A 13051-nucleotide genomic window follows, 5' to 3' on the forward strand; every position below is an offset into this window, starting at 1 on the left:
GAGGGAGCGCCGCACTGTCGGAGGGGTAGTACTGAAGGAGCGCTGCACTGTACGAGGGCCTGTACTGAGGGAGTGCCGCACTGTCGGAGGGGCGGTACTGAGGGAGCGCCGCATTGTCGGAGGGGCAGGACTGAGGGAGCACCGCACTGTCGGAGGGGCAGTACCGAGGGAGCGCCGCACTGTCGGAGGGGCAGGACTGAGGGAGCGCCGCACTGTCGGTGGGGCAGTACTGAGGGAGCGCCGCACTGTCGGAGGGGCAGTACTGAGGAAGCGCCGCACTGTCGGAGGGGCAGGACTGAGGGAGCGCCGCACTGTCGGAGGGGCAGTACTGAGGGAGCGCCGCACTGTCGGAGGGGCAGTACCGAGGGAGCGCCGCACTGTCGGAGGGGCAGGACTGAGGGAGCGCCGCACTGTCGGAGGGGCAGGACTGAGGGAGCGCCTTCAGTACCGCCCCTCCGACAGTGCAGCCCTCCCTCAGTACCGCCCCTCCGACAGTGCGGTGCTCCCTCAGTACCGCCCCTCCGATAGTGCGGCGCTCCCTCAGTACTGCCCCTCACACAGTGCGGCTCTCCCTCAGTACTGCCCCTCCGACAGCGCGGCGCTCCCTCAGTGCTGCCTCTGTGACAGTGCAGTGCTCCCTCAGTACTGTCCCTCCGACAGTGTGGCTCTCCCTCAGTACTGCTCCTCCGACAGCGCGCCGCACCATCTGTACTGCCCCTCCCACAGTGCGGAGCTCCCTCAGTACTGCCCCTCCGACAGTGCAGCGCTCCCTCAGTACCGCCCCTCCGACAGTGCGGTGCTCCCTCAGTACTGCCCCTCTGACAGTGCGGCGCTCTCTCAGTACTGCCCCTCCAACAGTGCGGTACTGCCCCTCCGACAGTGCGGCACTCCCTCAGTACTGCACTGGGAGTGTCGGCCTGGTTTATGGGGCACACGACCTCGTGACTCAGAGGCGAGAGTGCTGCCCACTCAGCTACAACTTGGAAAAACTCGCTTTGAATCGCTTGCGCTGGTGTATCTTTGCAGATTCCGGTGTGCGTGTCCGATGTTAATCCCTTCGTCACACTGTGCGTTGCAGGCAATGGCCCTCGGCAGAGTCTCGTCCGCACGGAACAGGCGCCGGTGCCCCGTCACCGTCTGAGATGTTCGCAGGGGGCGGCAGGAGGTCAGTGCACGACCTCCGGGCCTACGCGACTCTTGAGGCCCAGCACTACTACCAGTACATCGCCGGCGACGGGAGGCTGGTGCGGATCGCCGAGGGCGACCGCTTCATCCTGCTGCAGAAGTCCAACCAGGACTGGTGGCAGGTCCGCCGGGAGGGGGAGCCCAAGAATGCGAAGCCCATCTACGTGCCCGCTGCCTACGTGGTCGAATTGCCAGGCGCGACGGCCACTGCCAAGAGAGCCAGCCTGCCTGACAGGTTCAGCCGGTCGAGGTTCGAGTTTTCAGGTAGGGTTCCACCTCTGGAATGGGGAGCGCGGGTTAATCGTTCCTATTGCGCCGTAAGGCACCGTATATTATTCCGCTGCTAAGCTACTCGCTGTTAAGTAAACACTGGGTGAGGCCAATCGGAGCTTAATTGCAACCCAGGCTGCATGTTGGCTTTGTTTTACGTTACATGTGAGGCGTGACACAGAAAATTTAAGCGTGACGCTTGAAGCCTGACAGGCAAGAAACAACCGCTGCTGGCCTTTAATGGTGGCGCTTGCAGACTGCCTGTGGCATTGCTCGGGGTGAGGTGTTGGATACTGTGCATTATCACAATACGGATGCATGGCAGATGCAGTATAATGTGGATAAATGCGAGGTTATCCACTTTAGTGGCAAAAACAGGAAGGCAGATTAGTATCTGAACGGCAATAGATTGGGAAAAGGGGAAGTGCAACAAGACCTGGGTGTCCTTGTGCACCAGTCACTGAAGGTAAGCATGCAGGTGCAGCAGGCGGTTAAGAAGGCAAATGGTATGTTGGCCTTCACAGCGAGAGGATTCGACTCCAGGAGCAAGGATGTCTTGCTGCAGTTGTACAGGGCCTTGGTGAGGCCACACCTTGAGTATTGTGTGCCGTTTTGGTCGCCTTATCTGAGGAAGGATGTTCTTGCCATGGAGGGAGTGCAGCGAAGATTCACCAGACTGATACCTGGGATGGCAGGAATGACGTATGAGGAGAGATTGGGTTGATTCGGCTTATATTCACTGGGGTTTAGAAGAATGAGAGGGGATCTCATTGAAACTTATAAAATTCTAACAGGACTAGACAGACTAGATGCAGGAAGGATGTTCCCGATGTCAGGGGAGTCCAGAACCAGGGGTCACAGTCTAAGGATAAGGGGTAAGCACTTTATGACTGAGATGAGGAGGAATATCTTCAACCAGAGAGTGGTGAACCTGTGGAATTCTCTACTACACAAGGCAGTTGAGGCCAATTCATTAAATATATTCAAGAAGGAGTTAGATATATTTCTTAAGGCTAAAGGGATCAAGGGGTATGGGGAGAAGGCAGGGACAGGGTACTGAATTTGGATGATCAGCCATGATCTCATTAAATGGCGGAGCAGGCTCGAGGGGCCGAATGGCCGACTCCTGCTCCTATCTTCTATGCTTCTAAAAGGAAAAAGAGAGAATTTGCATTTCTCCAGCGCCTTTCACCACCTCAGGACGTCTCAAAGCGCTTCACAGCCAACGAAGTATTTTTTTACACATGTAGTCGCTGTTGTAATGTAGGAAATGCGGCAGCCAATTTGCGCACAGCAAGCTGCCACAAACAGCGACGAGATAAATGACCCGATAATCTGTTTTTTTTCATGGGTTGCTTCAGGGATAGATATTGGCCCCAGGACTCCCCTGCTCTTCTCCGAAACAGTGGCCGTGGAATCTCTTCCGTGGAACCTGAGAGGGCAGATGGGGCGTCGGTTTAATGTCTCACTCGATAGACGGCACTGACGACAGTGCAGCACTCCCTCAGCACTGACCCTCCGACAGTGCGACGCTCCCTCAGTACTGCCCCTCCGACAGTGCGGCGCTCTCTCAGTACTGCCCCTCCGACAGTGCGGCGCTCCCTCAGTACTGCCCCTCCGACAGTGCGGCGCTCCCTCAGTACTGCCCCTCTGACAGTGCGGCGCTCCCTCAGTACTGCCCCTCCGTCAGAGCAGCGCTCCCTCAGTACTGCCCCTCCAACAGTGCGGCGCTCCCTCAGTACTGCCCCTCCGACAGTGCGGCGCTTCCTCAGTACTGCCCCTCTGACAGTGCGGCGCTCTCTCAGTACTGACCTTCCGACAGTGTGGCACTCCCTCAGCACTGCCCCTCCGACAGCGCGATGCTCCCTCAGTACTGCCCCTCCGACAGTGCGGCACTCTCTCAGTACTGCCCCTCCGACAGTGTGGCGCTCCGACAGTACTGTCCCTCCGACAGTGCGGCGCTCCCTCAGCACTGCCCCTCCGACAGTGCGGCGCTCCCTCAGTACTGCCCCTCCGACAGTGCGACGCTCCCTCAGTACTGCCCCTCCGACAGTGCGACGCTCCCTCAGTACTGCCCCTCCGACAGTGCGACGCTCCCTCAGTACTGCCCCTCCGACAGTGCGACGCTCCCTCAGTACTGCCCCTCCGACAGTGCGACGCTCCCTCAGTACTGCCCCTCCGACAGTGCGGCACTCCCTCAGTACTGCCCCTCCGACAGTGCGGCGCTCTCTCACTACTGCCCCTCTGACAGTGCGGCGCTCCCACAGTACTGCCCCTCCGACAGTGCGGCGCTCCCTCAGCACTGCCCCTCCGACAGTGCGACGCTCCCTCAGTACTGCACTGGAGTGTCAGCCTAGATTTAGTGCTCGAGTCTCTGGAGTGGGACACGAATGCACAACCTAAGGACTCAGAGGCGAGAGCGCCCCCGGCTGAGGCACAGCCTGCCGCTATCTAGAGGAGGAGGAGGAATGGATAAAGACCAGTGACATGAAACAGTCATTCGTGAATGAAAGACTTATGAAATAATACTGAGCGGCCTGCGGGTGGCGCTGTCCAGGGAGAGTATAAATACTCGGGCACGTGCCCAGCTTGCGCAGGACATTCTTAACAGGAACTAGTGAAGGACACAACTAGACCTCCATGTTGTAAAACAGTTGATGAAAGCTTTGTTTAACGCTTAGACCAAGTGCCTAGTAGTTTTCTAACGTCAACCAGACAACAAGGGATTTTCTCAATACCTGTCAGCGGCCCAGCATTCTTGACACGCGGTCTGTTTCTTCCATCCTCTTTCTAGACACTTGGCCAAACCCAGGTCTAAACGAGGTCCCGAGGTTCAAGATGAGCACCGTCGGCGCGGGGCCCGCCTTCGGCCCCCGCCTGAGCGAAGGGAACCGGGCGAAGACGGCCCCCCTAGCCACCGGCCAGCGAGAGGCCGGCCGGCCGAGGAACGTCCACCTCCTGCCGCCCAACCCGTACGAGAGGTTTGGCGGCAACGTGTCAGCGCTGGTCCACTCGTGGCCGCCGAGAAACCAGCTGGAACACCAAGGGAAGGCAAATGGCGCCATGGTGAGTGAGGGGGCGGGGGAGGACGTCTGCAGTGCCGCAGGCATCGAGGTAAAGATGGCAGCTTCGAAGAGAATGATGTCTCAACGGCCGCGAGCCTTTCCAGTTTCTCTTGCTCTGCACATTCGTGAAGGCAGCCACTCACTTTCTGGAGTACGGTTCCACAATACAAATAGCTCTTTGTTTATGTAGATACAGGAGGAGGCCATTCAGCCCCCCCTCGAATCTGTTACATTTGGAACAGGAGGAGGCTATTCAGTCCCCTTCGAGCCTGTTACATTAGGAACAGGAGGAGGCCATTTAGCCCCTCTCGAGCCTGTTACATTAGAAACAGGAGGAGGCCATTCAGCCCCCCTCGAGCCTGTTACATTAGGAACAGGAGGAGGCCATTCAGCCCCCCTCGAGCCTGTTACATTAGTTAAGAAAGGGAAAATAGAATATGAGAGTAAGCTATCAGGGAACATAAAAACTGACTGTAAAAGCTTTTATAGATATGTGAAGAGAAAAAGATTGGTGAAGTCAAGCGTAGGTCCCTTGCAGTCAGAATCAGGGGAATTTATAATGGGAAACAAAGAAATGGCAGACCAACTAAATTCATACTTTGGTTCTATCTTCACAAAGGAGGACACAAATAACCTCCCAGAGATGCCGGGGAACATAGGGTCTGATGAAAGGGTGGAACTGAAAGAAATCAGTATTTGTAGGGAAATGGTGTTAGGAAAATTGATGGGACTGAAGGCCGATAAATCCCCAGGGCCTGATAATCTACATCCCAGGGTACTTAAGGAAGTGGCCCTAGAAATAGTAGATGCATTGCTGGTCATCTTCCAGAACTCGATAGACTCTGGAACAGTACCCATGGATTAGAGGGTAGCTAATGTTACCCCACTATTCAAAAAAGGTGGTAGAGAAAAAGCGGGGAATTATAGACCGGTAAGCCTGACATCGGTAGTGGGGAAAATGCTAGAGTCTATTATAAAAGATGTAATAGCAGAGCACTTGGAAAGCAGTGACAGGATCGGACAAAGTCAACATGGATTTACAAAAGGTACATCATGCTTGACTAATCTACTGGAATTTTTTGAGGATGTAACTGGTAAAATAGATAAGGGAGAACCAGTGGATGTGGTGTATTTGGACTTTCAGAAGGCTTTCGATAAGGTCCCGCATAAGAGATTAGCGTGCAAAATTAAGGCACATGGGATTGGGGGCAAGGTATTGACTTGGATAGAGAACTGGTTGGCGGACAGAAAGCAAAGAGTTGGAATAAACGGGTTGTTTTCCGAGTGGCAGGCAGTGACTAGTGGGGTACCGCAAGGATCGGTCCTAGGACCCCAGCTGTTCACAATATATATTAATGATCTGGACGAGGGAATTGGATGTAATATCTCCAAATTTGCAGACGACACAAAGCTGGGTGGGAGGGTAAGCTGTGAGGAGGATGTCGTGAAACTCCAGTACGATTTGAACCGGTTGGATGATTGGGCAGAAACATGGCAAATGCACTATAATGTGGATAAATGTGAGGTTATCCACTTTGGTGGCAAAAACAGGAAGGCAGATTATTATTTGAATGGCAATAGATTGGGAGAAGGGGAAGTGCAAAGAGACCTGAGTGTTCTTGTGCACCAGTCGCTGAAGGTTAGCATGCAGGTGCAGCAGGCGGTTAAGAAGGCAAATGGTATGTTGGCCTTTGTAGCAAGAGGGTTCGAGTACAGGAACAAGGATGTCTTGCTACAGTTGTACAGGGCCTTGGTGAGATCGCACCTTGAGTACTGTGTGCAGTTCTGGTCGCCTTACCTGAGGAAGGACGTTCTTGCCATGGAAGGAGTGCAGCGAAGATTCACCAGGCTGATACCTGGGATGGCAGGAATGACATATGAGGAGAGATTGTGTCGACTGGGCTTATACTCACTGGAGTTTAGAAGATTGAGAGGGGATCTCATCGAAACCTATAAAATTCTGTCAAGCCTGGACAGACTAGATGCAGGAAGGATGTTTCTGATGGCCGGGGAGTCCAGAACCAGGGGTCACAGTCTAAGGATAAGGGGTAAGCCATTTAGGACTGAAATGAGGAGGAATTTCTTCACCCAGAGAGTGGTGAACCTGTGGAATTCTCTACCACAGAAGGCAGTGGAGGCCAATACATTAAATATATTCAAGAAGGAGTTAGATATATTTTTTAAGGCTAAAGGGATCAAGGGATATGGGGAGAAGGCAGGAACAGGGTACTGAATTTGGATGATTAGCCATGATCTCATTGAATGGTGGAGCAGGCTCGAGGGGCCGAATGGCCTACTCCTGCTCCTATCTTCTATGTTTCGATGTAAGGAGAAGGTTTGACGTTAAATTTTTCGGTTCACGGTCTCGCAAGAAGATTTCTGCTTTCGGCGGATTAAGTCGCTGGAGCTCTCTCTCTCTCTCTTTTTTTTAACTTGTGTTTCGGAGCGTCCGCGATGACTGTTCTCCACCACAGGCTGTCAGTCGCAGTGCTGGAATTCACCCAGACCCTCTTTGTTCCATTCCTTTTATGCGTTTGTGGTTTTCAGACTTAAACCTGCCTTTGCACACTATTGTTATAATTTTTTTTTTAAGTTGTTGAAGCGGTCGGGTCGGGTCACAGGCGAGTGCTGGGGAGCCAAGCAGCGATGTCTGTCCCTGGTGTGACCCTCTGCATATTAGCACTGTGCTCGTGTCCTGCCTTGACGTTGTCACGCGAGTGCTGCTTTATAACAGAGGTGTGATGTGTTGAACAGCTTTCTTTGTTCTTTTTACGTCTTGTTACTTTAAGCGGCAGGTTACACACACGCTCAGTTGTAGCAATGCATTATCAGGACTTTTTTAAAAATCCGTTCGCGGGACGCGGTGTCGCTGGCAAGGCCCAGCATTTGTCGCCCATCCCTGGTCGCCCCTTGAGAAGGTGGCGGTGAGCCGCCTTCTTGAACCGCTGCAGTCCCGTGTGGTGAAGGTGCTTCCATAGCGCCGTTAGGGAGGGAGTTCCAGGATTTTGACCCAGCGACGCTGAAGGAACGGCCGATATATTTCTAACTCAGGATGGTGTGTGACTTGGAGGGGAACTTGGAGGCGGTGGTGTTCCCATGCGCCTGCTGCCCTTGTCCTTCTAGGTGGAAGAGGTCGCGGGTTTGGGAGGTGCTGCCGAAGAAGCCTTGGCGAGTTGCTGCAGTGCATCTTGTAGATGGTGCACACTGCAGCCACGGTGCGCCGGTGGTGGAGGGAGTGAGTGTTTAAGGTGGTGGATGGGGTGTCCATCAAGCGGGCTGCTTTGTCCTGGATGGTGTCTGTTATGTCCGTGTATCTTAATGTTGTGTCCTTCAATAATCAGACAACAGACTGCAGGGAACGATTCAACAGGTGTTTACTGAATGAAGGTTACTCTAGAACTTACTGTACAGGTCACTACTCAGGGTTTATATACAGGTGTGGTCACTGCCGGTACTACAGTATACAGGAGCTGTAAAAAGTAGTTCTCTCCCTTAAGGTATATATACATTACATACATTACAGTGTCGAGCTTCTCGAGTGTTGTTGGAGCTGCACTCATCCAGGCAAGTGGAGAGTATTCCGCCACACTCCTTACTTGTGCCTTGTAGATGGTGGAAAGGCTTTGGGGAATCAGGAGGTGAGACACTCGCCACAGAACACCCAGCCTCTGACCTGCTCTTGTAGCCACAGTATTTATGTGGCTGGTCCAGTTGAGTTTCTGGTCAATGGTGACCCCCCAGGATGTTGATGGTGGGGGATTCGGCGATGGTAATGCCGTTGAATGTCAAGGGACGGTGGTTAGGCTCTCGCTTGTTGGAGATAGTCATTGCCTGGCACTTGTGTGGCGCGAATGTTACCTGCCACTTAGCCCAAGCCTGAACGTCGTCCAGGTCTTGCTGCATGCGGGCACGGACTGCTTCATTATCTGAGGAGTTGCGAATGGCACTTAACACTTCATTGAAACTCCATACTTCACAAAACTAGTATAGAATCTTAGAATCATAGAATGGTTACAGAACAGAAGGAGGTCATTCGGCCCGTCGAGCCCGTGCCGGCTCTCTGCAAGAGCACTTCAGCTAGTCCCACTCCCCCGCCCTCTCCCCGTAGCCCTGCAAATTTTTTTCTTTCAGGTCCTTATCCAATTCCCTTTTGAAAGCCGCGATTGAGTCTGCCTCCACCACCCTCACAGGCAGCGTATTCCAGATCACAACCACTCGCTGCGTAAAAACGTTTTTCCTCATGTCGCCTTTGGTTCTTCTGCCAATCACCTTAAATCTGTGTCCTCTGGTTCTCGACCCTTCCGCCAATGGGAACAGTTTCTCTCTATCTGCTATGTCTAGACCCCTCATGATTTTGAACACCTCTATCAAAAGTCCTCTCAACCTTCTCTGCTCTAAGTAGAACGACCCCAGCTTCTCTAGACTATAAACGTCCCTCATCTCTGGAACCATTCTCGTAAATCTTTTCTGCACCCTCGCCAAGACCTTCACATCCTTCCTAAAGTGCGGTGCCCAGAATTGGACACAATACTCCAGTTGAGGGCGAACCAATGTTTCATAAAGGTTCATCATAACTTCCTTGCTTTTGTACTCTATGCCTCGATTCATGAAGCCCAGGATCCCGTAAGCTTTTTTTAACCTCTTTCTCAACCTGCCCTGCCACCTTCAACGATTTGTACACATATACCCCCAGGTCTCTTTGTTCCTGCACCCCCTTTAGAATTGTACCCTTTAGTTTATATTTCCTCTCCTCGTTCTTCCTACCAAAATTTATCACTTCACACGTTTCTGCGTTAAATTTAATCTGCCACGTGTCCGCCCATTTCACCAGCCTGTCTGTGTCTTCCTGAAGTCTATCACTCTCCTCCTCACTGTTCACGATGGGCTGGATTTTCATTGAGGAGTCGGGTTGGAGGCGGGACTACAACTTTCGGGGTTGTAGTCCCGCCTCCATCGAGTTCTAGCCAATCCACGCGATTTTAACTTGATTGACCTTGTTGAGCCCGCCCAGCGGGCTCAGCAGGCCAATTAAGGGCCACCCGGCAACAGGTGACGTCACAGACTGAAATTTTATCTGTCGAGATTTTGACAGATGAAATATCAGCGTTTCACAGCTGTTTGAAGCTGTCAAACACTGACAGTCTTACTGCTAACCTGAGTCCTTCTACACAGACTCAGTTAGAAATCTCTCCTGCACAGAAAGCTGAAGGCTGTCACTTTTGACAGTTCGCAACCGTTCTGCTTTCTGTGCCGGTGAGATGAAGGACTCCCGGGACCTAAAGGAAGGAAGGCTGAAAAGGTAATTTACACTTTAATCACTTTAAACACACTTACCTTTGCACTCATGCACCCATCACTCACCTGAACACCGACATCTCGAGCCCTCCAAGTCCTTCAACCCGACGGCCCGACTCCTCTAACTTGGCGTGGTTTGGAGCCGCCGGGAATCCCACACTTCAACCTTCAAAATAGGGATTAGGCTAAAAACGGCCTGTTAACTACCTGTTAACAGGCAGTTAATTAACATAAGAACATAAGAAATAGGAGCAGGAGTAGGCCATACGGCCCCTCGGGCCTGCTCCGCCATTCAATAGGATCATGGCTGATCCGAACCTAGACTCACGTCCAATTCCCTGCCCTCTCCCCGTAACCCCTAATTCCCTTATCACAGAAACCCCACAGTGCAGATAGAGGCCATTTCGGCCCATCGAGCCTGCAACGACACATATCCCACCCGATCCCCGTAACCCCTACACCAACACATATCCCACCCTATCCCCGTAACCCCACGTATTTAATCCACCTAACACTAAGGGTCAATTTATCATAGCCAATCAACCTAACCCGCACATCTTTAGACTGTGGGAGGAAACCGGAGCACCCGGAGGAAACCCACGCAAACACGGGGAGAATGTGCAAACTCCACACAGACAGTCACCTGAGGCCGGATTCGAACCCGGGTCCCTGGCGCTGTGAGGCAACAGTGCTAACCACTATGCCACCGTGCTGCCCTGCTAGGAAAATGTCTATCTCCATTTTAAATTTATTTAATGTTGCAGCTTCCACAGCTCTCTGGGGTAACAAATTCCATAGATTTACTACCCTCTGAGTGAAGAGGTTTCTCCTCACCTCGGGTAGGCGGGTCCCAGTGCGGGACGGGTACTCGCCTCCTTTGAAACTGGCACGGAGGCGGGTTGGGGGCGGGATGGTGTCGGGACTTTAACCCCCCGCACGCCTCCAATCCCGACTCCACAGCCTAATGAAAATCCTGCCCTATACAGTACTTCCAAGTTTTGTGTCATCTGCAAATTTTGAAATTGTACCCTGCTCACCCACATCCAAGTCATTAATATATATCAAGAAAAGCAGTAGTCCTAGTGAGACACCACACTTCACAACTCCAATATGAGCAGAAATAACAACAGAAAATGCTGGAAAAACTCAGCAAGTCAGGCAACATCCGTGGAGAGAAATTTGAGTTGACGTTTCGGGTTTGACCCTTCTTCAAAACTGGAGAGAAAAGGAACTAGATCGAAGGCAGGGCTGCGATCGGACAAAAGAATAAAAGAACCAAAAGAAGTAAAAGAGATTAGAAGCTAGACGAGATGGTAATAGGCTGGGATTAGGTGTAAAGTGTACTGGCAGGGCAAAAGATAGCTGCCAGGTGTGAGAGAGAAACAAAAGGAAAGGGGGGGGGGAAAGGAAAATATAAGTGAAAATGAAATAGGGGCCGAGGTTATGATCTGAAATTGTTGAACTCGATATTGAGACCGGAAGGCTGCAGAGTGCCTAATCGGAAGATGAGGTGCTGTTCCTCGAGTTTACGTTGAGCTTCCGTGGAACAGTACAAGAGGCCAAGGACGGTGAGGTCCGAGTGGGAATGGAGCGGTGAATTGAAATGACAGGCGACCGGAAGCTCGGGGTCACCCTTACGGACTGAACGGAGGTGTTCCGCAAAGCGGTCACCCAATCTGCGTTTGGTCTCCCCAATGTAGAGGAGACCGCATCGTGAGCAGCGAATACAGTATACTAGATTGCGAGAAGTACAAGTAAATCGCTGTTTCACCTGGAAGGGGTGTTTGGGGCCCTGGACAGTGGGGAGGGGGGAGGTATAGGGGCAGGTGTTACATCTCCTCCGCTTGCACGGGAAGGTGCCAGGCGAAGGGGAAGGGCTGTTTGGGGTGATAGAGGAGTGGACTAGGGTGTCTCGGAGAGAGCGGTCCCTGCGGAATGCTGAAAGGGGAGGGGAGGGGAAGATACGTTTGGTGGTGGGATCACTTTGGAGGTAGCGGAAATGCCGGAGGATGATCCGTTGAATGTGGAGGCTGGTGGGGTGAAAGGTGAGGACAAGGGGAACCCTATCGTGGTTCCGGGAGGGAGGGGCAGGGGTGAGGGCAGAGGTGCGGGAGATAGAACTGACACGGTCGAGGGCAGTGTCAACCACGGTAGAGGGGAATCCTCGGTTGCGGAAAAAGGAAGACATGTCTGAAGCACTGGTGTGGAAGGTGGCATCGTCGGAGCAGATACGGCGGAGGCGGAGAAACTGGGAGAATGGAATAGAGTCCTTACAGGAAGCGGGGTGGGAGGAAGTGTAGTCCAGGTAGCTGTGGGAGTCAGTGGGCTTGTGGTGAATATTGGTCGATAACCTATCCCCAGAGATGGAGACGGAGAAGTCGAGGAAGGGAAGGGAAGAGTCAGAGATGGACCATGTGAAGGTGAGGGAAGGGTGGAAATTGGAGGCAAAGTGAATGAAATTGTCAAGTTCGGGGCGAGAGCAGGAAACGGCACCGATACAGTCATCAATGTATCGGAAAAAGAGGTGAGGGAGGGGACCCGAGTAGGACTGGAACAAAGATTGTTCCACATAGCCCACGAAAAGGCAGGCATAGCTAGGACCCATGCGGGTACCCATGGCAACACCTTTGATTTGGAGGAAATGAGTGGAGTTAAAGGAGAAGTTGTTCAATGTGAGAACAAGTTCAGCCAGGCGGAGGAGGGTCGTGGTGGATGGGGACTGGTCGGGCCTCTGTTCGAGGAAGAAGCGGAGTGCCCTCAGGCCATCCGGGTGGGGGATGGAGGTGTAGAGGGATTGTACGTCCATGGTGAAAAGGAAGCGGTTGGGGCCAGGAAACTGGAAACTGTTAAAGTGGCGGAGGGCGTCCGAAGAGTCGCGGATGTAGGTGGGAAGAGACTGGACAAGGGGAGAAAAGATAGAGTCAAGATAGGAAGAGATAAGTTCCGTAGGGCAAGAACAGGCTGAAACGATGGGTCTACCAGGGCAGTCCTGTTTGTGGATCTTGGGAAGGAGGTAGAAGCGGGCTGTGCGGGGTTGGGGAACTATGAGGTTGGTGGCAGTGGGGGGAAGATCTCCAGAGGAGATGAGGTCAGTGACAGTCTTGGAAACGGTGGTTTGATGTTCGGTAGTGGGGTCATGGTCCAGGTGGAGGTAGGAGCAGGTGTCGGAGAGTTGGCGTTCAGCTTCCGCTAGGTAGAGGTCAGTACGCCAAACAACAACAGCACCACCCTTGTCA

At 52.8% G+C, this 13051-nt stretch overlaps 1 protein-coding gene across 2 annotated transcripts in view; it reads left to right on the forward strand.

The window, feature by feature from the left end:
* The window catches only part of arhgap9 (Rho GTPase activating protein 9), a 109901-nt gene that overhangs the window by 14004 nt on the left and 82846 nt on the right, over nucleotides 1-13051 (forward strand). For both annotated transcript variants that reach the window (XM_085973048.1, XM_085973049.1), the window contains exons 2-3: nucleotides 1079-1449; nucleotides 4250-4521. In XM_085973048.1, the coding sequence (XP_085829174.1) occupies nucleotides 1079-1449; nucleotides 4250-4521 (643 nt within the window). The remainder of the gene's footprint in view (nucleotides 1-1078; nucleotides 1450-4249; nucleotides 4522-13051) is intronic.

Source organism: Somniosus microcephalus, chromosome 33, assembly GCF_052327205.1.
Source record: "Somniosus microcephalus isolate GS21.2 chromosome 33, FLI_Smic_1.0, whole genome shotgun sequence".
NCBI classification, from domain to species: Eukaryota; Metazoa; Chordata; class Chondrichthyes; order Squaliformes; family Somniosidae; genus Somniosus; species Somniosus microcephalus.